At 43.9% G+C, this 25558-nt stretch overlaps 1 protein-coding gene across 1 annotated transcript; it reads left to right on the forward strand.

The window, feature by feature from the left end:
- The first annotated feature begins 387 nt into the window (after positions 1-387).
- Positions 388-24126, forward strand: LOC121971861 (queuine tRNA-ribosyltransferase accessory subunit 2-like). Its single transcript, XM_042523332.1, has 10 exons — positions 388-768; positions 3091-3265; positions 3365-3523; positions 3892-3988; positions 5990-6060; positions 9927-9978; positions 23041-23089; positions 23181-23318; positions 23692-23811; positions 23882-24126. The coding sequence occupies exons 1-10, from the start codon at positions 563-565 to the stop codon at positions 24015-24017; spliced, it is 1203 nt and encodes a 400-aa protein (XP_042379266.1). The 5' UTR covers positions 388-562; the 3' UTR covers positions 24018-24126.
- The last annotated feature ends 1432 nt before the right edge of the window (positions 24127-25558 follow it).

Consider the following 25558-nt stretch of genomic DNA (forward strand, 5'->3'; position numbering starts at 1 on the left):
TTGACTAGTACATAAGAAAGACATCTAACCTTTGGAATAATGACTAACACATAAAGGAGACATTTACCTCAGCTTTACCGAGATTCGAACTCCAGATCTCATGATGACAACACTTCATGTGCTAGTCACTAAACCGTCTTGAGGAAATGAATATTTTTTTATATTATGCTTCTTGTTGAAGTTGTTTGAAGTTGAATTTGAATGTTAAGACTTCCGGACTCCCCGCTATATTTAGGGATCTAGCATATCCCTCTCTCTATATATGCAATACTTTATCGTGCACATCCCATATATATATTTTTTAAAAATATCATTATAAATTTTTTTTATATTTAATATTATAATCTAATCTTTAAATCCTAAAAATAAAATTAATATTCTGGACGATGGACACCTATCAGACAGAGGAGCCTCAAAATTTATCCTCATAATCCCGCCCCCAAGCTAGCAGTTTCTATGTGTGTATATATATTAATCCCGCCAACCTTAATAACAAACGACCCTCAGGTGCATCCCTCTCCTAGTCTTCGCCTACCAAAAATTAGGGATAGAAACCATAACGATGCGCTTCGTAGCGGCGAAGGCGTGCGCCGGCAGCAGGGCTCGCGCAGGCGCTCTCTACATCGGCGGTAACTCCGCCGCACCCATCGAAACGCCCTCCCTCATGATCTCCACCCTCAAGGGCCTCCCGGCGTTCATTTCGCGTGATCATCTCGGTGACCTCCCCGCCCCCGATTCTCACCTCCTTCACGTCAGCCCTATCCACTTGTAAGTTTCACTCTGATTCTGTCACCAAGGATGTTCGACGAAATGTCAGTTTGGCGTCTCATGATGACTTGGGGTGAAATTATGATGCCGCACTGCGCACTTATAGTCCGGTTGTTAAATCTTTGATTTTTATCATTTTAGTTGTGCGACGCCATAGAGTGAATTGTGCCATCTCAACAGCTGTGCTAATGTTTGAAGGTGTTATTTGCGATTGAGGCTGATTGCACTGGCACTTCTGTAGATTTACCTATGCAATTCATGTTTTTTATTTTTTTTTTTGGAGTTAAAACTTAAGGTAAATTTATTGATTCTTACTGTCTTCTCAATCAGAGCAGGGGATATTGCGACTGTTAACGGAATAAATGATTTTATTGTAGCAAAAAGTGATTATGCTCATTTATGTTAAGGGAGGTAAATCATGGGGCCAGCTTATAGCCAACCGCCAAATTGGCTAGGGGGCAGGAGGGTTTTTTTTTTAATAAATGATGTTTATGATCATAGATTTGGTATGGTAAACTGATTTAGATTTGACCAGATGATGCTTGTCAAATTTCAGCTATTAATATACTTTAAAAAAAAAGTGTGTATTAATCACCAAAAAACAAAACTGTCTATAAAATTTGAAGACTTCTCGCTAAAAGTTTTAGTGACAATAAAGTTAAAACTAGTAATGATAGTATTAATTGGATCTATCACTAAATGTGACAACTTTTTCATTGCAATTTATTTAATAGTATTATTACTAAATGATATAGCTGCGACAAAATTTGTGATAACAATTTTTGCCACATTTAATTATTCTCATAAAATATTTTAGTGTGGGCTGGTTAATATTAGTTGTGGTTAAAATCTTATTTATTTATTTTTTTTGTAGTGTAACTACAGCTTGAGAATTGATAAAATTTTATAACTTTTTTTTTTTTTGATTTTGTGTGGCCTATACATTGTCATGTATTTCCTACATCTCTGTGAAGTTATATTGGTTCAATGGTAAAAGAATCACATATTTCGTGATGCCACTAGGAAACCTATTTCCGTAAGCATAAATTGTTGAGACACTAGAGATGAAAAGTAGAAGATTGAGGAATGGACTAAATGCTATACAAGTAATTCAGGCAAACATGTAACACTATTACTAAGTATGAGAAACTATCCCACTGTATAAAGTTGTATTTATGTGTAATCATTGAGATTCATGCACTTTAGTTTCAAGTCTGCTGCATCTCCCCCCAACAAAAAAAAAATTATTATTAGAAATGCCATTCCTAGGGCCCATTTCTGCAATCTTTCTTTCTCTTTTGATGAATCTTTCATGTTACCCTCTTTTTCCTTTTTGCAACCAAGGAACTAAACCTCTTCACCATGATTGAAACTCATTTTCAGAAGACTAGTCATTTATATTTTAGCGAATCAAAGACCTTTGAATTTTTGGAATACAGTTAATTGTCAAATCTTGATAATGAGAATTGCATTTGGACCAATGAGTGAAGAGGAAATATTAATGTAGATAAAAAAAGATTTTCTAATATTCTTAAGCTACTTATTGACAAAAATGTTTGTTTTCTCATATTCCTTGGTCCATTTTCTTTCTTTTTCTATACAAATCAATTGATTGGATCATGACCAAGTTTTTTTTAGTAGCATCTAACTTTATGTAGACATAGTCTTAGAGGTGTCAATCGAGCCAGGTTGCCTATGGTGCGACTTAGCATGGTACAACATGGAATTTCCCAAAAGGGGAAGCTCATGGGTCAATTTCTGATGTTAGCCTCCTCACCCATGTGCTGTGTTGGATTGACATGAAGTTGGACCATGTGCAGGCGAACATTGTTCTTATTGATTTTTCATACATAACTTTTTATATAATCCCCTTTATTCTTTAAATAATTACAAAATTTAAAATCTTAGTAAATTACCCTTAAAATATTTGAAAATTATAAAAAATATTTTTAATATTTTCAGACATTTCAATTATAATTTTTATTCTTTCTATTTTTTTATTCCTAAGTTGTAGGCCTGTGGGCTTCCCAAGCATAATAAGGATGACTGTGCTTGGCCTTGATCTGCTCTATCTAGGGCTGTGTTGACTGGATCAATTTCTAGTTGTACTGGGCTGGGTATGCTTGGGCATGACCCACTGCACTAGACTTCAGTATGATCTACTAGTTTTTTTCTTTTATCTTCTAGACTTCAGTATGATTATGCTTTTACTAAGTTTCTTATTGAATAAAATCTCAAAGAAGCTTTCTTTACTTCTTCAAGGTTTTTTATTTTGCTTAAAATTTCTTACAAATGTTGGATATTTTGGGGGGTTCTTTGCAGTTTAGATTGCCCTGCAACTAAAACTATCTGTACTATTGGAGGTTTGCATCAGATGGTGGGATTGCATGATCATTTTTTTATAGCTTCCCCTAGAGATTCATTAGAGAGTTTACCTGAGAGTGATGGCACCAATAAGCTTGGGGCATCTTTTGAAACACCTTCTGGTCGTCAACTGGTACTCCATTTTAGCATGAAACTATCTTCTCTGGCATCATTGTAGCAACATAATCTGCACCTTTGTTTATTCAACACATTCCCTTATTTTTTCATTTAGGTGAAACCGTCAGCATACATGGAAATGATTACATCATTGATGCCCAATCTATGGGCCAGTATGGCAGATGAGGTGCCTGCTTGGGTCTCTGATAAGCGAAATAAAACTTCTGTTGATCGGACACTGCGTTGGCTTGATGAATGCATCAATTTGGACCTAGTATGTAAATACTCCCCCTAAAATACCTGTCAAATAATTGAGTTTACTACAAATATATGACTCATAACTCATAAATTCTAGTATTTCTTCTGTTTTTTTTTTTTGATAAACTTTTTAACCTTAGTTTGAATAGATTGACCTTAATCTGGTGTCAAGTCTCACCCTAATTTCTAACATTGTGATTCAATGGCAGTATATTCACAATCTAGCTTTCACAATCTAGCTTTGCTTATGAAATGTCTGCCATGTGACTGTAAAACATTTTTCAGATGAAAATGATTTGACTTGCACAGTTGTTCAATGTAATATGTCCTCTTTTCTATGAATATTTTGGATTTGCCAACTGTTATGTGATATATATTATACAGGAAGGTGGGAAAAATGTATTGGGATTTGTTGTTGGTGGATCCAGTATTGAAGAACGGAAACGCTGTGCGACTGAAGTGGCTGCCAGAAATGTCTCAGGTTTCTTGTACTTTTTTTTAGATGCAGACAATATTTTATTTTTAAATTAGGCTTAAAATGATGCATGTTGGAATCCTAACTCCTAAGTCATCTTTATGTCCAAGTACACAAATAAGAACAACATGTCACATACTGTTAGTTATTTAGATTATTACTTCTGTATATTATTGAAGACATGGATGCTCCAGATGCTGTGAGAGTGCTGATATATTTGTCTCAGTTTATATCTTGTTTTTCTATGGCTATAGAAAGGCTTCAACTGCATACTTTTCACTTGCAGGAACTAGGGATACACACATGAACAATTCAAATTGAAAAATTGGTTGAAATAACTGAATTCTAATTGAATTGATCAATGTTGGAGAATCTGACCTGACTACCTATGATTTCTATTTTCCCAATCTTGGAATGCATGTACAATTATCTCAATATTTAGATGTTCCTTTAAGTGTAAATACCTTCAACAATATCGCCAATGAGGGACTTATGATTCCATTTAACTTAGAAAAATGTAGGCCGAAGGCAAATGAAAGTCATGTACTTTCTTGAAACACTTTGGTATTGCTCCTATATCAGAATATAAATAATGAATTAGAGAACATAGAGCCATCTCATTTCCTTACTGCATAGATAAAATATGGTGGAATAACTGCAAGGCAACAAAATTCATGTTGAGTCTTTAATGCAATTCAAATAATTTCAATAACAACCATACTATGGTTCTAGTCCATATAGCCCTAGTCCCCGGGGCTATGGTGTCGCGGTAGGACATCTAGGTTGTCACGCAGGCACTTGAGATTCGAACCCCAGTTACAGCGTATTTGCAGAAATTTTTTTTTCCAAATGGGGGGGGGGGGGGGGGGGTAATCAAAAGGATGCTAGGCTTCTGGGTTGGCCGCCATGTGCACTTCCCGATTTACCTTTGTGCCCGGTGGGAAACTTCTGTGGGGCCGGGCCGGTCACCTCCAGGGATAGTCAATGAGGCTAACTAGAATTATCATTTTTTTTAGTCCATATAGCCCTAGAAAAACTCCTCTCGCCCTCTAGCCACTTGGCAGCCGGCTATAAGTTGACCCCGTGATTTACCTCCCTTCACATAGCCTTAGGACGGGATATGAGGAGCGTTGAGGGTGAGTGTAATCATCTTTTACTACAATAGTCCATATAGCCCTACAATCCTAATACATTTTAATTAGTTTAGATTTCATTTCCTTATTAGTAGTTTCTTATAGACTGGCAATGTGGTTGGTTCTATAGAAATGAAAGCATTACCAAATGTTCATGTAAATGCATAGGTACAAAAAATTCAATAGATCTAATTTGAACTTCTCAAATTGTGGGTGTATTACTTATCCTTCCTCTTTAATAATTATGGATGAATTAACTATTACTTTTTTCTTTTCCTATATATGATCAAAAGGGTTAGCTATGCCCTTTTTTTGTATACAAGTCTCAGTTGTTTAGGAAAAATTATGACATGATTCCAACTATAAATAAAGTAACTTGACCTATCAAAGACATTTGATTTTGCTAGACTAGTTCTTAGTAGAATTGCATATATAACAACAAGCAAAAACCAAAAATGTATATATTTTTTGTATTTATTTCCCTCTCTTTTTGATTAGATTATGACAATACATAGTTTCTATTAGAAGTGGCTAGTTGTTGTCCAAACAAAAGATGTTCCTACACATAAGAAGATTATATCTTTCTTTCATTGCGACAAAAAAGTGAACTGTCTATCCTACCTTATTAGGGTCTCCCACATGGATTTTATTTTCCATTGAACTTCATGTGCAAGGCCATATCATCTACAATCCTATGGAAATGACTTAGATAATTGCGACTTGTCTAAGGTTTACTCATATTTTTGCACGTTCTTTGCAATTATTTCCATCTTTGTAGATATTTAAATCTTCCAAACCTTTTATCCTACAAGTTTAATTCATGTTCCTGTTCATAGCAATTGGATGCTGATGTGGTGTCATATGTTTGACCTAGGTTTTTGGATAGGAGGTTTTGGACTTGGTGAGAGTATAGAAGAACGACCTGCTTTGCTCCATGCTGTTACGGTAAAAAGATTTGTGCATTTGATAAATGGTTTATGCACTTAAAAAATCCTGAGGTGGTGTGGACACTTAAATCCACAGTATGATCTTCATTTATCTTTAACTGTTACATTTTGGTTGCATTGTGCTTGGAAATAAAATGAGATTGTTCTAATAAGCAACCATTAATATATATGGATAGTAATATATTTTATCTACGTCACAGATAATTGGATACAACATATTAGAGTACTGAGTGACCTTTTTTGATCCATAAATTGCTCCTTTTGCTATCAGTTTTAAGAATCATTTATCCAATGACAAAGTAGAGAAATTATTATTATCCAGTTTAGTTTTACACCACAATCTGTTGCTAGCATTGTATATATTTCTTAGCTTAATACTATCTAATATCTGAATGTAAAAATTCTTAAACTGATATAGTTTGAAGTCTAAATGCTTTCTGTCTTTGCTAGAATTCTAACATTTTCATATCCAGTTATTAATCTTAATCTGTGGTGTCTAATTTGTTTTACTACATGAAATCTGTTTATAACTTGTGAGTCAGAACAAATTATGTCATGCTTCAGGGCTATCCTGCCACGTTGAAGGAAGCACACTTTTGGTGACAATTTGCTAAAACAACTTCCATAACTTAGATAGCAAGTGTGATCACAATTCTAGAGGATACCCTATAGCAAAAAATATGCATTTTATTTATTCCCAAGAATTTGAATATTCATCTGATAATAAGAACATCCAGAAAAAAAATGATATATAAAAGAGTACTTTCCAGAATAAGAGAGTACATTGTGACAATTCTAAACTGAAGAAACATAAACAAAAACACTTTTTAGCATGTTCGGGCATCTCTGAGCAACACTGCACTCTGGTTGAAACCATATAAGAACCCCAACCCTATCCATGCTTATGGAATTAGAGACCAACAAATACATGGAGTAAACTAATAAAAAGAGAGATGCATGGAAAAAGAGATTCATGTTCGAATGTTCTTTATTTTTGTACATCGTGAACATTTGATAAATGATTGAATTTAGGTTCAAAATCTTGAGTCATGCCAAAGTTTCAAGCGTTTCAGGCTTTGACTGGAATGATTTTGTTTCTGTATTGTATGTTGGTCCCTTGGAGGCCGGCAAGAGGGGGTGCATTGTCCTGCACAAAAAAATGAACACCCTTTCTCGATCTTTATAAGCTTTTATTAAGAAACACTTGCATAAAAAGAAACTAATTAACAAACAAGAAGGAAGAGACAGATCGTTTACTTGGTTTGTAATAAGAGAATTGCTAATTCAAGGCAAGTAAAACTCACTATCAAATCTCCTTTAGGCGGAGAAGCCTCTTACAACAGTTAAAGTACTCGAATACAAAGCTAAACAAAAGGTAGAAGGTTTACAAGTGTTGTTTTTAGCTTTTAGGATCAAGACTGTATTTATAGCCCTGATCGGGGCGCCTGGAAGGGTTTCAGGCGCCTGGACGTGGATTAAATTTTATTCAGGTCGCAACGGATCGCAACACGTTGAGTTTCGATAAACTTTATGTTCCAGGCGCCTGGAAGAGTTCCGAGCGCCCGGACGGTGTAGATACAACCCCCGCTGGATGAGGTGCCTCGGGGGCGCCCATGTGATCCGGGCGCTTGGACCAAAGTCAACCTCCCTGTTGACTTTTCGGTCCGGGATCTTGCTCCGGTTTCGCTCGTTTGGGTGATTTCTGTTGGAGCAATCCCAATGGTCCGTGGGACCATGTGTTTTGGTGTTTGGGCAAAGGGTTTAAGTTAGGTTTACCCTCGTTATTTGATATGTGTACTTGAGTTGTGCAGGACTGCAGGTGACACATGTGACTCAGGTTGACGGCTTCGGGTCCGGTGAAGGATGGAGCATCCGAGGGACCGTGGACAAGGCAGCAAGGACAAGGGCTTGAGGCATACGCGAAGGATGGCATTGGGGACGAGCCGCGGGCTTGGATGCATCCGAGGGACGAGAGCCAAAGGAAGTAGGTTTGAAGGCAAGAGGTCAAGGCTGCAAAGAAGAGTCAAGTGAGTCGTGAGGGTCCGAGTGCGAGAGAAATGTACTCGGGATGGGAAACCCTAAGTTTAGGGTTGTACCAGTCGACTGGTACTGGACCAGTCGACTGGTGGTGAGCACAGAAGCTCTCTGTGCCCAAAACGGCTGGGACCAGTCGACTGGTCCAGGGACCAGTCGACTGATAGATAGCCGTTGAGAGAGACGTTAGGTTGGCATCAGTCAACTGGTGCAAGGACCAGTCGACTGGTAACGGTCAAATCAGCAAGGCTGATTTCCCCAAGCTCTATAAGAGGGAGCTTGGGATGGCCGGTCAACTTGACGAAATTAGACTTGGTTAAAACCTAATTAGTAGTCACCAAAGTGCTCAAGGTTCCCTTGTGTCCAAGTGTTGTTGGTGAGTGTTGTGGTGAGGTTTCTCCACCCACAAGGAGGTTGAGCTAGCCGGGGACTAATCCACCGACGGATTGAGGGATCGTCCACCTTACGGACACGTCGTGGAGTAGGAGTTTTATCTCCGAACCACGTAAACGAACGTGTTAGCGGTTTGCTTTCTTGTTCTTGTATTTGCATTTAGCTTTCGTATTTGTGTTTGTATTATTTGTATTCCGCTGCGCAACTAACAAATACGTAGAAAGCGAGCGATTTGGGGGCGCCGTCTATCCAACCCCCCTTCAAGCCGGCCACCGATCCTCCAACAAGACCATCCAGAATAGGGCTCACCTGAACCCATTTTCCGACCTTCTCGAGCAGTCTTTCACTCTGACTTCTCGTCCCTCGGAACCGCCGTGGGTTTCCTTCTCGTCTGCCAGCGTACTCTTGCGCAGCACCTCGTCCCTCGGACGCACTGAGTCCGTCGACTCTCCCGTGTGTCGTCCTTATCACTAGCTGCGTCTTTCTCTTGACTTTCTGTGCTCCTAAGTTTCTACACACTTAGACACAAGGATTAAACTACAACAGGATCTAACTTGACTTAGTTGATCACATCAAAATTACCTCGGGGTACTTACATTGTACTCACATTTCGATGTATGATGCTATTGGAGAATTAGAGGTGGGAGGAAAGAGATGATGAAAACAAAGACAAGACAGCTATATAATTATTCAAACTTTATTTTTCCTATGAAATGGTACATTTTTAGATTATCTTGAATGGGACAAGCTATAAAAAATTATTATTCTTATTTTAATTCTTCTTAACTGTGTAAGTTAACCGTGTTCTAGCATACCAAGGGATATCAAGTATTGGCATGAAATAATACTCGTTGATATGATTAACACAACGACGCAAGAGATATTGCTTGTGTCAAGTAGTATCGAAGTTCATTAATTTATTGGAACAATATGTTTCAACCATTTCGCCAGACATGGTATGAGATTTAAAACCATATTGGATATATAATTTTGGGTTTAAAAGCACTAAGTTTCACCCTTTCTTGCCATTATTGTGTCAAACAGTAGGAACTCTTAGTTGAGAACATAATATATAAGGTATCATTTTTATCATTACAAACTAATATCATGTTGGCATATTTTTGTCCTATGTTATCAATAGTTATTGACATTAAATTATAAATTGCTATCTTGAGGTCAAATATGAAATGCTTTCTTTTCTTTTTCTTTTTTTCTTTTTAAATTTAAAATACTTAACTAGTTTGTACCAATAGTTTTCAGAAATTCTCTTGTATAACTGGAACATTTAGGTTCTACTTCTTCAATATGATGATTATGGATACAAGTTTTGATTCTGAATGTCAACTCAGAGGTTATTTTGCAGGGAGCAGAAATTGTTACATTCACATCCATCATATAGCTTTTCTTACTCAAAACTTTTTTTGGTTTACCTTTCAGGATAGCCTTCCAGAGGAAAAGCTACGTCTTGTATCTGGACTCTCTCTCCCAGGTGTTGATATCATACAACCCTTTCTATCAACAGAAATAGCTGCATAGTTTACTCAATTTATCTAGTGGCAGTTTTAGAGTTTTTTAACGAATGATTATTACTGCTATCATGTTCCATTGTCATTTCTAATCTCTGTGCTCATCTTTTTCACTTTTGTGTGGCTCTTTACTCTAATAGCTGAATTCATTATATTGTGTTATGTTGTTGCTCAAAGTCTCAAAATATCATTCCTTTCCTTTATCTAGATTTTGTATTCTCAAGGCATGGGCAAAAATGTGTGACTCTGCACGTGTCCATCATCCTATTTTATTTTGTATTAACATCTCTCTGATGTTTTATCTACAGCTTCTTGAGAAAAGTGAACAGAGTCCTATAAATATTATGTAATAGTCATTTTCATTATAGTAGTTGATCCTGTCCGAACTAGAAGTCAACAGACGCTGGGCACGTGGCGCTCTCCGGCTCGCTGATGTAGATCTCCAACTGGTAGCACGATGCTCCGGCTAACCTGCACAGAAGTCGGGCCGGGAAGGGGGTTCCCTGCGGCGACCCTCCGACGCTCAAGTCAGGTAAATTACGATGAACAAGGTGGCGCCCAAAGTCTCAGAATACCTGAAAAAAAAATCCTCCCTCTGGCGAAGTCTGAGGCTCTTTATATAGAGCTGTGAAGGGTTTGGGCACGTGTACTGAGGTGCATACGTGTCCTCTGTCCTTTCCTAGGTATGCGGCTGTCAGAAAGCTTACCTGACCCATATCGCTACAGTCAAAGCATGCCCTTGATGGGACAGCAGAATCCCCTGTCACAAGATTTGGAGCATGGCACACACGTGAAACCTACCGGTTGTCAGAGAAAGAAGTCCCCTGTCCTTTTCCCTTGCTCCAAACTTGTCGTCCGGGCGGACAGCTCCCTCAACATCCGGCCGGACATCCGCAGTGGTTTACTTGTGCTTTGTGGAGACTAATAAACAGGGGTGCTTTATGACTTTGGTCGGCCAAAAGGTCAGCTCGGTCCATGACCTTTTGAACTGAGCGTCGGACCCATCCGGGTATTCGATTCCATCGGCCGGCCGGCAGTCCGGTCGGACCGGCCGTCTACGGCCGTCCGTCCGGTCGGACCACACTCTCCCCGGATGGGCGGCTGCTCCGGTAACTTCCACTTGGCGTTGACTTTGCTGGGGGGGGCCCACTCTTACTACCGGATCACTTGCCTCCCCTTCAAGTCTAGTCGAAGGAGGCGAATAGTCCGACTGACTGGACTGTGAGTCTAGCCGAACGGCTCCTCCATGCTAATACTCTCCGCCCGGTCAGCCGTAGAGATATCCTTGAATGAATCAATGATGGCCTTCACCGGATCTCCTCGCGTTCTGCGCCAATCTTCGACATCAAGGTTGATCATACCTTCATTAAATGCTCCGAATGATTGACTGCCACGTGGAGCAATGCCATCAGAGTACGGAGGCGGTGGCATGATATTTTGATGTGATCGAAGCAATTCGAAATAAACGGCTAGATGCATGCTTTGATTCCCGTGACCTGGATCCGACGGTGGAGGCCGCCCGGCCCTCACCCTATAAATTCTTCGTTTCCTTCTCATCTTCACTCGTCTCCGTTACCTCTACTGTTGCCCTCTGCGCTTTGGAGCTTCGGCGATCTTGTTTCTGCCCTCTGACGCTCTTCGGCGCCTTTCCTCGATCCCTCTCCCCTCAGTAAGGTTTTAGATTTTTCCTTCTTCCTTTTCGGTATCTAATTCGCATTTCTTCCCCTAGCTCCAGTCTTTGAAACTCCTGTTCTTCGTCTTTGAAACTTCTTTTTTGATTTCTTCTGTCCGGCTCATGGCCAGTTCTTCTCACCCCGAAGAGCAATCCCTAGGCCCATGCATTTCGAAATCCCCGAGGATTTCGAAGTTCGCCTAGCTGGTCCCGCCGCTCGGCCACACAGACCGCCGCGTGGCGGTTTCTGTGTCTTTCGCGACCAATTTACCGCCGGCCTGCGGTTCCCCGTGCATCCTTTTATAGTAGACGTCTGTAATTATTTTGGCGTGCCGCTCGGAAGTTTAGTACCAAATATCTTCCGTCTCCTCTGCGGTGTTGTCGTTTTGTTTAAGATTCACAACATTCCCCTCCGACCGGAGGTCTTCTTTTATTTCTATTACCCTAAGCAAGCCGACCTTTATGTTCCAAGCTCGGCCCGGTCTGGTCTTCTTCAATAAACTACCCACTTCCAATAAGCATTGGAAGGACTATTATTTCTACCTCCGCATGCCCAGTCAGCCAAACTTTTCGACCCAGTGGCAGGTCAGTCTACCTCCTACTCCCGAGTTGAAGAAATTCAAGACCGGCGGATTATCTTCACGAAAATGTACTAGCGGTTTGCGGCTTGACATCAACAAACTTCTTCACGAGGAGTGATGTACATTTTGGTGAGTCTATCGGACCCCACTTCCACCGGTAAGAATTTTGCTAGGCATTTGCTTTAATTGCTAAGCGATTTCTTCTTCTTTTCGTACGGTGACATCGTCATGGACTCGGTGATGGCGTTACGAAGAAAAGGCGGAGGCGGCGGCCAAGGAAATGGGCGCGGGGTATTGATGGTCGGTTCTCAAGAAGGAGAGAGCGGCACCCAGGTCGGGCCTCTCAACAGCAGGTGCCAGCGGAGCTACCTCCAGGGAACCAACGGCCCCGAGGAAGGGTCCGTTCGGGAAGAGGAACAACCCGGACCGAGTGGAGACTCCATTGCGCTCGGCTACCTCAGCGGTCCAACCCTCCGGCCGGCCGCCGCGACTGCTAGAGGCAAGGCGCCTAGACGCCTTCTGACTGGGACGAGCTGCCTACTTCGGTTGAGGCCACTCCGGTCGACACTCTCCCCCCTGCTCGCCGTTCAGTCTAACGCTCGACCATCCATTCGCGGTTTTCTGCGCGATCCCTGGTCACGGCCGCACAATACGGGTTACTCTTCATCTTCCAAATGAAGAGTTGCTACCGAAGCCGACCGGCCAACCGTGCCCGAGCACACCATTACTTTGAAAGGGCCCCTCGCCGAGATGTGGGCCGACGCTCGGGCGCGCACAGCCACATGCAAGCGGCTACGGGGGTAAGTTTGTTTTTTTTTTTTTTTGAAGTTTTGCCTGAATATTTCCGCTCGGCTTTTAACAACTGCGCCTTCTTGCTTCAGAGATGGGTGGAAGAGATAGCAGTTTCCAGCCGCCTGGCTATGGCGGACGAGGAGATAAGGTAATTGGCGGCAGCGGTCCGAGCGGCTCCCAAGGCCCTTCCTACTCCGAGTTGCAAAGAGTCAAGAAAGCTCAAACTCTTGGCTGCTGAGCAGAAGAAAACAGCTGACCAGGCCCACGCCCTAGCCGAGTCCGAGCGACAAGTCAAGTCGCTTGACACAAAGATAACTCTGGCCACCACTCGGAAGAACACAGCCATCTCCGATCTGGAGAAGAAAAACGTGGAGGCCCGGGGCCTGGAGTTGAAGATAAAGGAGCTGACGGAGCAGCGCGACCGATGCGGAGAAGATTGAACATCTGAATGAGGCCCTCACAAGCTCCCAGGCGACCTTCAAAGAATACCAGGATGCCGAGCCGAGCCGAGTTGCCGCTCTCCGACAAAGCCATATCCGATCGCCCGAGTTCTCGGAGAAAATTTGCGAGCGGATGTACTCAGCTTTCGACTTGGCCATTACGGCCACTATGACCTATCTGAAGTCGAAGGGCCTTCTTCCGGAGTCCACCAATATTCCAGCCGTCGATCAGGTGGAGCTCCTGAGCAACATTCCGAGGGACCTCTACGACTACATCGAGTAATTCTTGTAATTTCGCCGCTCGGCTGAACATGAATCTTTTTGTACTTAGGCCACTCGGCCTAAGGTTTTAATTTCAATGAAATGCTTTCCTTTCGTGTACTCTATCTTTTTGCACTGTCCCCTTGCTAATACTTGTGCTGCCCGCTCGTCTACCATCACACCTTTGGCATTCGAGGTGCATTCTCGTGTTTTCCCCAGCCCTTCCGTTCGGCCGAATATCATTCTGTGTTGCTAGCAAGAATCGCTCGTTATAAGCCGATCAGAACCTTTATACCTCGAGTCTAAGCGGGACTTAGCGTCGGTCTAACAATATCGGCGAAGAATACGGATAATTGCAGTGTCGATGATATTTCGCTCGGATTATTTATAGACGCCGGCTCGTCTCTCGATCTTTAACGACGGAGCTCGTCGGCGCGGATATTTATAGCCGGTCGGCGCGGCTCTACGGTTTAACGTCTGGGCTAGACGGTCTTCCGCTCGGAGGGTTTATAGACGCCGGCTCGTCTCTCGACGGAGCTCGTCGGAGCGGATATTTATAGCCGGACGGCGGCTATGGTTTAACGTCTGGGCTAGACGGTCTTCCGCTCGGAGGGTTTATAGGCGGCCGGCTCTCGATCTTTAACGGAGCTCGTCGCCGCGGATATTTATAGCCGGCGGCTCTGATTTAACGTCTGGGCTGACGGTCTTTCCGCTCGAGGGTTTATAGGCGGCTCGTCTCGATCTTTAACGACGGAGCTCGTCGGTAGCGGATATTTATAGCCGGATGGCGCGGCTCTCCGGCTTAACGTCTGGGCTAGGCGGGCTTCCGCACGGAGGGTTTATAGACGCCGGCTCGTCTCTCGATCTTTAACGACGGAGCTCGTCGGCGCGGATATTTATAGCCGGTCGGCGCGGCTCTACGGTTTAACGTCTGGGCTAGACGGTCTTCCGCTCGGAGGGTTTATAGACGCCGGCTCGTCTCTCGATCTTTAACGACGGAGCTCGTCGGTGCGGATATTTATAGCCGGTCGGCGGGGTTCTAGATCGGGGCTGGACGGTCTTCCGCTCGGAGGGTTTATAGGCGGCTGGCTCTCGATCTTTAACGGAGCTCGTCGGCCGCGGATATTTATAGCGGTCGGCGCGGCTCTCGATATTTAACGTCGGAGCTCGACGGTCTTCCGCTCGGAGGGTTTATAGACGCCGGCTCGTCTCTCGATCTTTAACGACGGAGCTCGTCGGCGCGGATATTTATAGCCGGTCGGCGCGGCTCTACGGTTTAACGTCTGGGCTAGACGGTCTTCAAGGCTAACTCCTTACCAGGTCGAGCGACCTTGGCCTTCATAACTTATCTCGCGCTTGAACAGTTTTTATGCCCGGCCGAACAGCACGGGTCATTTGCTTGCGAATCTAATCGGCTGGGAGGCCTTCGCTATTCGGGCGCTTGGCTCGGATAATCCATATGCCCCTGCCGAACGGTAAGCCGCTCAGCGGAGAATACTCAATGTGTTTTCATCTTTTTGCTTCCTGCATCGCAAGTACATAGGCGACCAAAAAGTATATAAATTTATATTTAGCGCACCTTTCACCCAGCTTGGAGAACGTACTCCTGGCCGAACGGCTCAGGGTCTGCTTCGTCGAGCATTTTGGCTCGGATAATTTACCTCCGGCCGAACGACGCGGGGCCTTCGTTTGTTGACAATGCCTTATAATTGTTCTCTTGATTCTTCATTTCTGCATTTCCAGTATTCAGTCGAAAAAAGTACACAGGATGATTTACAGTGGTACACCTTTCATCCCGCCCGATAAGGCTGGAGGCGGTTCGCGCTCCACGGCCTATCCAACTGCCGACCGTCCTCATCCTCCAAATAATACGCACCCGAGCGGAGCTTTTCGGTGATTTTGAAGGGACCTGCCCACGGAGCTTCAAGCTTGCCGACGTCGCCGACCGGTTTGACTTTCTTCCAGATCTGGAATGATCGAGGAATGACGCGGCGGTTGTAGTTTTGCTTCATTCGTTGACGGTATGCCATCAGCCGAACGGATGCCTTGGCTCGCTCCTCGTCAATCAGATCCAGCTCCATGTTCCTCCGATCGGCGTTGCCTTCATCGTACAATTGGACCCGGACGGACTCGACGCCGACTTCAACCGGAATGACTGCCTCGCCGCCGTACACCAGATGAAAAGGTGTGACGCCCGTTCCTTCCTTAGGAGTCGTTCGGATGACCCATAAAACGCCCGACACTTGATCCAGCCAACTTCCTCCCACGTGGTCGAGCCGAGCGCGAAGGAGATTTGGCTACTTCGGCGACCGTTGCTTTGGGGTAAGCCACGGACGTGAAGTGTTGCTCGATCCCATAGCAATCTTCTAGCACCTTCCCTGTGAATTGCCGCCCATTGTCTGAAACCAATCGGCGAGGATACCGAACCTACAGATGATGTGTTGCGGATGAATTTTTGACCATTTGCTCGGTGATCCTGGCTAGTGGCTCGGCCTCCACCCACTTGGAAAAATAATCCACCGCCACCAATAAGAATTTCCGCCGGTCGCCATCGAAATGGACCCACAATATCCATTCCCCGTTGATCGAGCGGACGTGAAGCGGTGATGTCTTCATCTCCTCCGGTGCGAAGTTGTGATACTTCGGCATGAAAGGCACGTGAATCTTGTCCGCGGCGTCCATTTGTAAGGTCGGCAAAAGTATCCGATTAGCAAAATCTTCTTGGCTAGTGATCGTCGGCCCGTCCGCGCGATCCTTGATGTACCTCTTGGAGGATGTAGGCCGAGTCCACACTTCAACAGCGGGCAGAGAAAGCCTTCTTGTAGAGCTGATCGCGATGAGTGTGAACCCCTCCTCCTGAGCGGTGGGCTTCATCCCGATCGGCAGGAGTGGTGCCCGAGTGCAAAAACTCCGTGATGGGTGTCCTCCGATCGTCCGGAAACATAAGGCCTTCCATCCGGTCAACATGTGCCACAAAGATACTTGTTCAATTGGCTTCGGATAATGACCGGCGTTATAGAACTTGCTAGTTTGGCCAACTGTCTGGTTCTCCGTTCGGGAATCTTCCGAATAAGAACCTCGCTGAAATTAGCTTTGAGTTTTTCAAAGGCCTCGGCGTAGAGTTTAAGCCGAGCGCTGTCAAAGGTGCCAGATAGTTGCTGAGCGACCAACTGTGAATCGAATAAAGTGTCACCCGACCGGCTCCCACATGCTGTGTTGCCCGGATATGAGGGCCTCATACTCTGCTCCATTGTTGGTAGCTTTGTAATCCAACCGGACGGAAGTACATCTTTTCTTCTTGAGGCGAGAGCAACAATTCCACTTCCGAGCCGAGTGGAAGACCCATCCATATATATTCTCCAGAGCTCTGGCTTTTGCATCGGTCACAAAATCAGCCAAGGATTGCGCTTTGATCGCCGAGCGGGCTGGTATTGGATGTCAAATTCACTTAGTTCAGCCGTCCATTTGATGAGCCGTCCGGACGCTTCGGATTCAACATCTTCCTAGTGGACTGTTCGTCCGAACGATGATGGTGTGAGCCAAGAAATATGGTCGGCTAGGAGCCTAGAACCAAAACAAAGGCCAACTTCTCGAGCCGGTGTAGCGAGATTCAACATCTTTTAAAATGTGGCTCGGAAAATACACCGGCTGTTCCTCGCCGCTGCCTTACAAGTGCCGAGCCTACAGCATGCTCAGTTAAAGAGACTCACCCCGATCGGCTTGGCAAGTACAGGCAGAGAATTGAGATATGTTTTCAATTCTCCGAACGCTCGATCACATTCTTCATCCCACTGGAACTTAGTAGCCTTGCGCAGGATCTTGAAGAATGGTAGGCTCGGTCGGCGGTTTGGAGATGAATCTGACAAAGCGGTTATCGACCGGTCAACCGTTGCGACTTCCTTGTATTTACGGGAGGCGGCATGTCTTGTAGAGCTTTCACTTTGCTGGATTTGTGATTCCGCTCGGTCACTATGTACCCCAAGAAACGCCCTCCTTTTGCTCGAACAGGACTTACGGGGATTTAGCTTGACTCCGTATTTGCGTAGCGTTCGGAAGGTTTCTTCCATGTCCTTGAAGAGATCGGCCGCTCGGATGACTTGATAAGAGTCGTCCGCATAGACTTCCAGATTCCGCCCGATGCCTCCTGAACACTTTGTTCATGGCGTTGATAGGTGGCCGGCGTTCTTAATCGAAGCGGCATCGCATTGTAGCAATATGTGTCGGCGATCACTAACTTTTCTTGATCTTCACGCGGCATGATGATAGCCTTGGTAGGCGTCGAGCATCATATTAACTCGCAACCGGCCGTAGAGTCCACCTGATCTATCCGGGCGGGGATAAAAATCTTTGGGGCATGCTTTGTTTAAGTCCCGAAAGTCGATGCAGACTCTGCCCGGCTTGGAGACTAATACTACGTTACCCAACCAGCTACTGCACCTCGCGTATGTGGCGGCCTCGAGTTTCTACTTCCGCCGGATGATGGCATTACGCTCGCCTGAAATCCCTTTTCTCCTTGGCGGCGTCCGGTCGGACATGCAACTCATCTTCGCTATGCTCGGCGAAATTCGGGCAACTCATGTGTCGACCAGACGAAGACATCGTGATTTCGTTGGAGGCGTTGGATCAGCTCCTCCTTCGCTCCTCCTCCGGATCGAGGCGATAAAGTCGTGGCCTCCGATCGGGTCGGATGGATCTGAACCTCCTCCTTTTCATCGTAAATTAAAGCGGGAAGTTTCTCGGTTATGGCGTGTACCTCGATCCGGGCGCCTTCCGAGCGGAACAGGCTTCTGATCTCTATATAACACCGCCGAGCCGCTAGCTGATCTCCACGTACTTCTCTACTTTGTCCTCCGGGAACTTGATCTTGATGGAAGGTTGAGGCAGATCGCTCGGAATTGGCCGGTCGTCCCAAAATAGCGTTATAGGGCGAAGGAGAGTCGACCACCACGAAGTTTATTGTCTGGTCCTCTTGAGCGGTTCTCCCGTGAGGTAGCCAACCGGATCTGTGCGCCGTTACCGTGAACCCGTAGGCGGTGTTGTCGTAGGCACTCGGCTCGATCGATTTCGGTGATCGACGCCTTCTTGAATATAATGTTGGCCGATCAACAAATACACGGTGAATAGTGTAATTTGCTATTACCGCTTTAATGAGCAGGCGTCGTCGTGTGGCACTTCTACTCCTTCTAAGTCTCGGGGCCGAAGTGATTTCGGTCCACTTGCCCGCTCTTGGCTACAACCAATTGCGTGGATCAGTCGCATGATTTTCCGGCTCGGTTGGAGTCTCCTCGGTCGGCCCCAGCAATAACGTTGATCTCGCCTCGGGAAGTATTGCTTATTTTCCTCTTCCCGAGCGGACGGTAGGGATCGTTCTCTGCGATTCTCCTGCCTTGGAGATCGGTGTCGATCAGGCGTCTGATGTCGCCTCTCGGTGCGGGTCCGGTCGGCTTCATGGGTCCTTAGCCTCCTGTCGATGGAAGGAGACCGTCGTTCGGCCTTCCTGGAACGGGAGCCACGAAGGAAGACTTGACAATCCCTTGTGTTGTGCGTGTCCGTCGGTGGAAGGAGCGGAACATAGGGGTCCATCTCTTCTTTGGCTTGGGCGGCCACCTCTTATGCGTGTGATCGGCGTGGGGATCGGATTGCTTGACCCTCGGTCCTCGGGCGGCTGATGGCGTCTTTGTTTCCGTTCGGCCTGAATAGGTGCCCGCTCGGTTGGAGTTTCCTTTTTCCGGGCGGCTTGCGCTTCTTCCACGTTTATGTATTCGTTGGCCCGATGTAGCATGTGATCATAATCTCGGGGTGGCTTTCGGATGAGCGACCGGAAGAAGTCCCCATCCACTAGGCCTTGTGTGAAGGCATTCATCATGGTCTCTGATGTGGCCGTTGGAATATCCATCGCCACTTGGTTGAATCGCTGGATATAAGCTCGGAGCGACTCACGGGCTTCTTGCTTGATAGCGAACAGGCTGACGCTTGTCTTCTGATAACACCGACTGCTGGCGAAGTGGTGGAGGAAGGCCGTTCGGAAGTCCTTGAAGCTTGTGATGGATCCGTCCGGCAGCCTCCGAAACCACCGTTGAGCCGATCCCGAGAGAGTGGTAAGAAAGACTCGGCACTTTACTCTATCGGTGTATTGGTGGAGCGTGGCTGTGTTATCAAACTTACCCAGATGATCATCCGGGTCTGTTGTTCCATTGTACTCGCCGATCGTCGAAGGCACGTAATGCTTGGGCAGAGGGTCTCGTAGTATAGCCTCCGAAAATTGGCGATTGATCCGCTCGGGAGATGAGTCCGCTCGGGGAGCTTTCCCCTTTCCGTCGTCTCGCCTAGGCATTTCGTCGGAAGAAGATCCTCTATCTCTCCGAGCTGGTACGGCTTCAGGGGTGCGGAATAAGGCCCGATGGAATGCGACGGTGGCTTGAGGTGCTTCCGCTCGGCCACCCGACGCTGACGTTGCTTGTTGCTCCGGCCGCTCGGCTGATGCTTTTTGTTTTTGCTCCACAAGTTTGGCGGCCCTCATCTCGACCAGAGCGTCGAGTTCTTCTGTTGAAGCCTCTTTACGGCAATTCGTTCACTAGATCAGTGATCCTGTCCGAACCAGAAGTCAACAGACGCTGGGCACGTGGCGCTCTCCGGCTCGCTGATGTAGATCTCCAACTGGTAGCACGATGCTCCGGCTAACCTGCACAGAAGTCGGGCCGGGAAGGGGGTTCCCGGCGGCGTTTCTCCGACGCTCAAGTCAGGTAAATTACGATGAACAAGGTGGCGCCCAAAGTCTCAGAATACCTGAAAAAAAATCCTCCCTCTGGCGAAGTCTGAGGCTCTTTATATAGAGCTGTGAAGGGTTTGGGCACGTGTACCGAGGTGCATACGTGTCCTCTGTCCTTTCCTAGGTATGCGGCTGTCAGAAAGCTTACCTGACCATATCGCTACAGTCAAAGCATGCCCTTGATGGGACAACAGAATCCCCTGTCACAAGATTTGGAGCATGGCACACACGTGAAACCTACCGGTTGTCAGAGAAAGAAGTCCCCTGTCCCCTGTCCTTTTCCCTTGCTCCAAACTTGTCGTCCGGGCGGACAGCTCCCTCAACATCCGGCCGGACATCCGCAGTGGTTTACTTGTGCTTTGTGGAGACTAATAAACAGGGGTGCTTTATGACTTTGGTCGGTCAAAAGGTCAGCTCGGTCCATGACCTTTTGAACTGAGCGTCGGAACCCCGATTTGACAGGGTGCCTTCCAACCATAAGTGCGAGCTGGCCGGACCCATCCGGGTATTCGATTCCATCGACCGGCCGGCGGTCCGGTCGGACCGGCCGTCCGTCCGGTTGGACCACTCTCCCCGGATGGGCGGCTGCTCCGGTGACTTCCACTTGGCGTTGACTTTGCAAAGGGGGGGGAGGCCCGCTCTTACTACCGGATCAGTAGTATAATATTTTATCCTTCTCAAATTGGTATTAGAGTAAGTTTTCACTCTTAAGGCTACAATTTACTTCCTCACATCTTTTAAGGGAAGGGTTGCAATTGTTTTTTAATGGCATGGCCTCCTCTCCATCTTCCCTTAAAAGATGGAGAGGAGGCCATCACATATGGTTTTAAATCAAATATAACATAGTATGTTTATGGATCATGCTAGATAGTTTATGTCTCCCAATGAAGGAGACATAAACACTGCAAAAAAATATCACTTGAGAGTTGATGGACCTTCTAAAGGATTTGGCCTTGTCAAATCTAAATGAGTTAAAAATGACAGTTTACTGAGAGTGCAAGGAAGGAATCATATACTAGATACAACTTGTTTTATAGAGTGTAATCATATAACCGAGATTCAGAAGCTGAAATTTCACCTCTCCCATCAATAGGCTTTGCCAGAGCATTTATAACACGACCCAAGTAACCCTCACTCACGGATATCTGAGCAATTCGTCTGCTTTTACGGAACTTCCCTCTTATATCATCAAACCATCACTCATTAATACAATGCCAACATTATTTGATTCTAAATTCAGAGCAATGCCTATTGTACCCTCTTCAAACTCTACTAATTCACCTGCCATTACTTCATCACGTAGGCTTTAATTATGGGTTTAGTTCAAAGTATACGTCCATCAAGGATCTACTTTTGTTACCATCGACAAGCTAAATAGGTGGATATGAAGATTTTCATTTACAGTGATCTCCCGGAGATCTACATGACATAATTGAAAGGATAAATAGTTGAGGGAGAAAAGGATATGATTTATTTTATTTATAAGATGAAGAAGTCTTATCGTACTAAAGCCATCAAATCTATTAGATTAATAGAGCTATTGCTCCAGTAGGTTTAGTGCCTCATTAATAACACTAGGTTCATAGTTAATTATGAGTCTAAATATACCAATGTAATAGTTGTCTCATGGAAAAAATAATGCAAGATTCTCTTCCTCATATTCAATAGGGTTCTAGAATCTACTAGGAACTATGCTCTTGGCTGTTTGCTCTTGACCGAGGAATGTTGATTCTCACTCACATGTCGGATAACATAAGGGAACCTTGTGGGTTGAGGCCACGTATGGAGTAAGAAGGGGAGGCTCAGTGGAGATTTGGGATCGAGAGGTTGATTATATTCATAACACTCAGGGGTTGTTCATTAAATCGGATTGGACTAGCCCACACTGAATACAAACATTGATTTGAAGTGCGAGCATATTTTTGTAAATTATCTAGCATGATCCATAAACATACTATGTTATATTTGATGGCATGATCACCTTTCTAAAAGTGAAGGGGAAACCTTTAGAATTTACGAAAGTTCCCCATCTAAAATTTACAGTCATGACAATTTCCATCCGAATCTATTTGCTAAGTTTCAATAGCCGGTTGAGCATCAGAATAATATTGTGATTTCATATATTTTAAAAATAAATAATTAAAAATTTCATTTTTTCCCCCCTGAATAGCTGGAACCTTAGGTTGGTGAAATTCCATTTTTTGTTTTTTTTTTAAATTTTGAAAAAGAATTATAAATTGATAAAGTTTTGATTTCTTCATATAATAATATTTGATTTTTTACATAGGAAATGTTTGATCTTCCCTCAAAACAAGAAAATTTGTTGTAAAAAAGGTAGAATGGAATTTTTGTGAATAAAAATGGAAAACTATTTCAAGTTTCCATACACACACCAACTTACAATTGTAACTGCCTTTGTCAATTTCAAAAAAAAAAAAATGATATTCCAAATTGCAGAAGACGTATTCTCGATAAGTCTATTTATGTTGTTTCTTAAAACCCTTCAATAGAGGAGGTCTTGCAGGGTGTAGCTGTTGGAGTGGATCTCTTCGATTCCACGTAAGTTTTGGAGGTCTTGATATTCTTTTCCTTGCTTTCTTAAATTGTTTAGTACTTTGCTCAAAATGTATATTTTTTGAACTCAAAACAGGTATATTTACCATCTTACACTTCGGGGCTTTGCACTGATCTTCCCACATAATATTGTTGATGAAGACATTGTAGATCGTCCACTTGATGATTACCCTAATGACTGTACAAAAATAAATTTGAGAGCTACAATTTTCAGGTATGTAATCTATATCTCTAGGACCGACTGTCTGTTTTCACTATTCAGACACAAGAACAATTTAACCTAAACAAAAGTAAAATTCAGTAGCATGGTTTGGGTGGCTTTCTATAATCTTGGCACAAACCAAAAGCTAAGAATCAAAACTTTGCCACTGCAGCTCACTTAGAATTGGGCTGACATGTCTTGCTCAACCTATCAAACTGGGTTAACCTGGCATAACTTCACAGGGCCAGAACCAATAGTTGTGCAAATTTGCCTGCTGTCATTTGCTATTGAATGTTAAAACGGCATTAACATTGTTTGCAAAATTTCAACCAAGTTAGAATGTACAATTCGATGATTTTTTTTTCTGCATCTCTCTTCTCTTCAGGAAGGATACTTCATCTATTGTTGCAAACTGTACTTGCTTCACTTGCCAGAATCACACACGAGCTTATATCAATCATCTATTGAATGTCCACGAAATGTTGGCTCACATCCTACTAGAAATGTAAGTTGCTTTTTCCCGCGGTAGTATTCCTGCTCATCACTTTGACTAACTTCTGTTCCTATGCTCGCAGACATAACACACACCACTATTTGGGCTTCTTTCGCACTATCCGTGAAACTATTAAGAAGGGAAAGTTTGACTTGTTCCACAAGAAATTCGTTCAAAGCAGGCGCATCCATCTTGCCTCAGTCGTGCAATATTCTTGACGTTGTGTTTCTTCTCTTTTTGTGACAATTTAGAGTTCAAAATTTTATTATCTTCAATTTTGTAGTATGCTTAGTGAAATTCTAGAGCAGCAAGGGTCTTGTAGTTTCAGTAGCTGTTTGAATGGTTAGTACAGACAACATCGATTATGCGACCTCTAACTTAGAGGGAATGACTAAGCAACTGTTATACTTTTCATGTATTAGAACCTTGAGGAAAGATTGTATCTAAATATCGATTATTGTCAGTTTAGTGCCTGATTTCAGTCTGGCTGTATAATTTGGAGTCATGAACCGCAAATGAAATGTTCACTTGTAGTAACTGTATGACAGTTTATGAATGAGGGAAGCAAAGACTGATGCAGGGTACTCACGAGGAGGGTGCTTGGGCTGAGTTATCATAAAAATTCAATATGGTTTTGTTTCATTCATAGTATATGAAAATCCTTAAATTTAGTGTTAGTGTAGTAAATTCAATGTGCTCCCCTTCTTTTTATTTGTACTAGTATTTCATGTTATTTTATATAATTATTTATTAAAATTATATATGAGGCGAGCAAATCGCATTTTTGCCATTTACAAATTATATAGGTGATTGCTCTAATAGAGCTTATCGTTAATTTTTAGCGGGTATAAAATATTTGATTGGGTATATGACCTCCTCAAACAAAGGATTGATGTGTTAGGGTAAAAAAATATCCTCTGTGATTTATCTATCTGTATCTAGCTAGGATAGCGGTGATATTGAGTCACTTGGGATGAGAGTTATTACCTTTAAGGTAGAAATTTAGGTTCCCATGACGTATCCAGTTGGTTAGAGTGTGTCAGATTTGTTACAATGGGGTAGGGATCAATTCCCGATGGGTTCATGTTCTCGAAAAAAAACTCCTCTCACCCCCTAGTTACTTGACAATCAGCTATAAGCTGTCCTCGTGAACTGGGGACTGACTTTAAGGGGCATCTGAGGTGAGCATAATCACTTTTTATTACGATCTAAGGTAGACATTTAAGGTTGGAATTTCATAATTTTAAATTTGACTTGGATCGAATCATTTACACCCGTATTTGTATCCTTTTTCTAAGGGTGTCAAAAATGGATCCACGATCCAATCTGAGTTGATAAAAAATCAAGTTCAGGTTTGAGTCGAATTTGGATTGGAGGATTTTTGGATTGGGGATTTTCAGGTCAAATTCAGATTGATTTAGAGTTATTTGAGTTATTGGGGTCGGATTGGATTCGGGTTAAACTTTTTTATAATTTTTTTTCAACCCAATTTGAATAGAATCTGATTCAACCCACCCGAATTGACACTTCTATCTTTTTCATATACCTCCCTAAGGTTGGTTTTTTTTTTTTGTATATTTTATCCTCACGGGTGCAGCCAATGGTGGTAAAAAGATAATTCACTCACCCATCACATCCGTCAGCCCATCCTTAGGCCAACACGGAAGAGGTAAATCATGGGTGACTACTAGCCTTGGATAGTTGAATAGCGAGAGATGATCTTCTGGTCCACTTTTTGTGGACTAGGGGATGATCCACA

Source organism: Zingiber officinale, chromosome 4A (assembly GCF_018446385.1).
Source record: "Zingiber officinale cultivar Zhangliang chromosome 4A, Zo_v1.1, whole genome shotgun sequence".
Taxonomy (NCBI): domain Eukaryota; kingdom Viridiplantae; phylum Streptophyta; class Magnoliopsida; order Zingiberales; family Zingiberaceae; genus Zingiber; species Zingiber officinale.

What these genes read in the sequence shown, in the direction of transcription:
- LOC121971861 (XM_042523332.1), top strand. Translation starts at nt 563, where the DNA reads ATGCGCTTCGTAGCGGCGAAGGCGTGCGCCGGCAGCAGGGCTCGCGCA. An exon ending in CACGTCAGCCCTATCCACTT is followed by an intron (nt 769 to 3,090) that starts GTAAGTTTCACT and finishes GGTTCTTTGCAG; the next exon opens with TTTAGATTGCCCTGCAACTA. An exon ending in AATGCATCAATTTGGACCTA is followed by an intron (nt 3,524 to 3,891) that starts GTATGTAAATAC and finishes TATATTATACAG; the next exon opens with GAAGGTGGGAAAAATGTATT.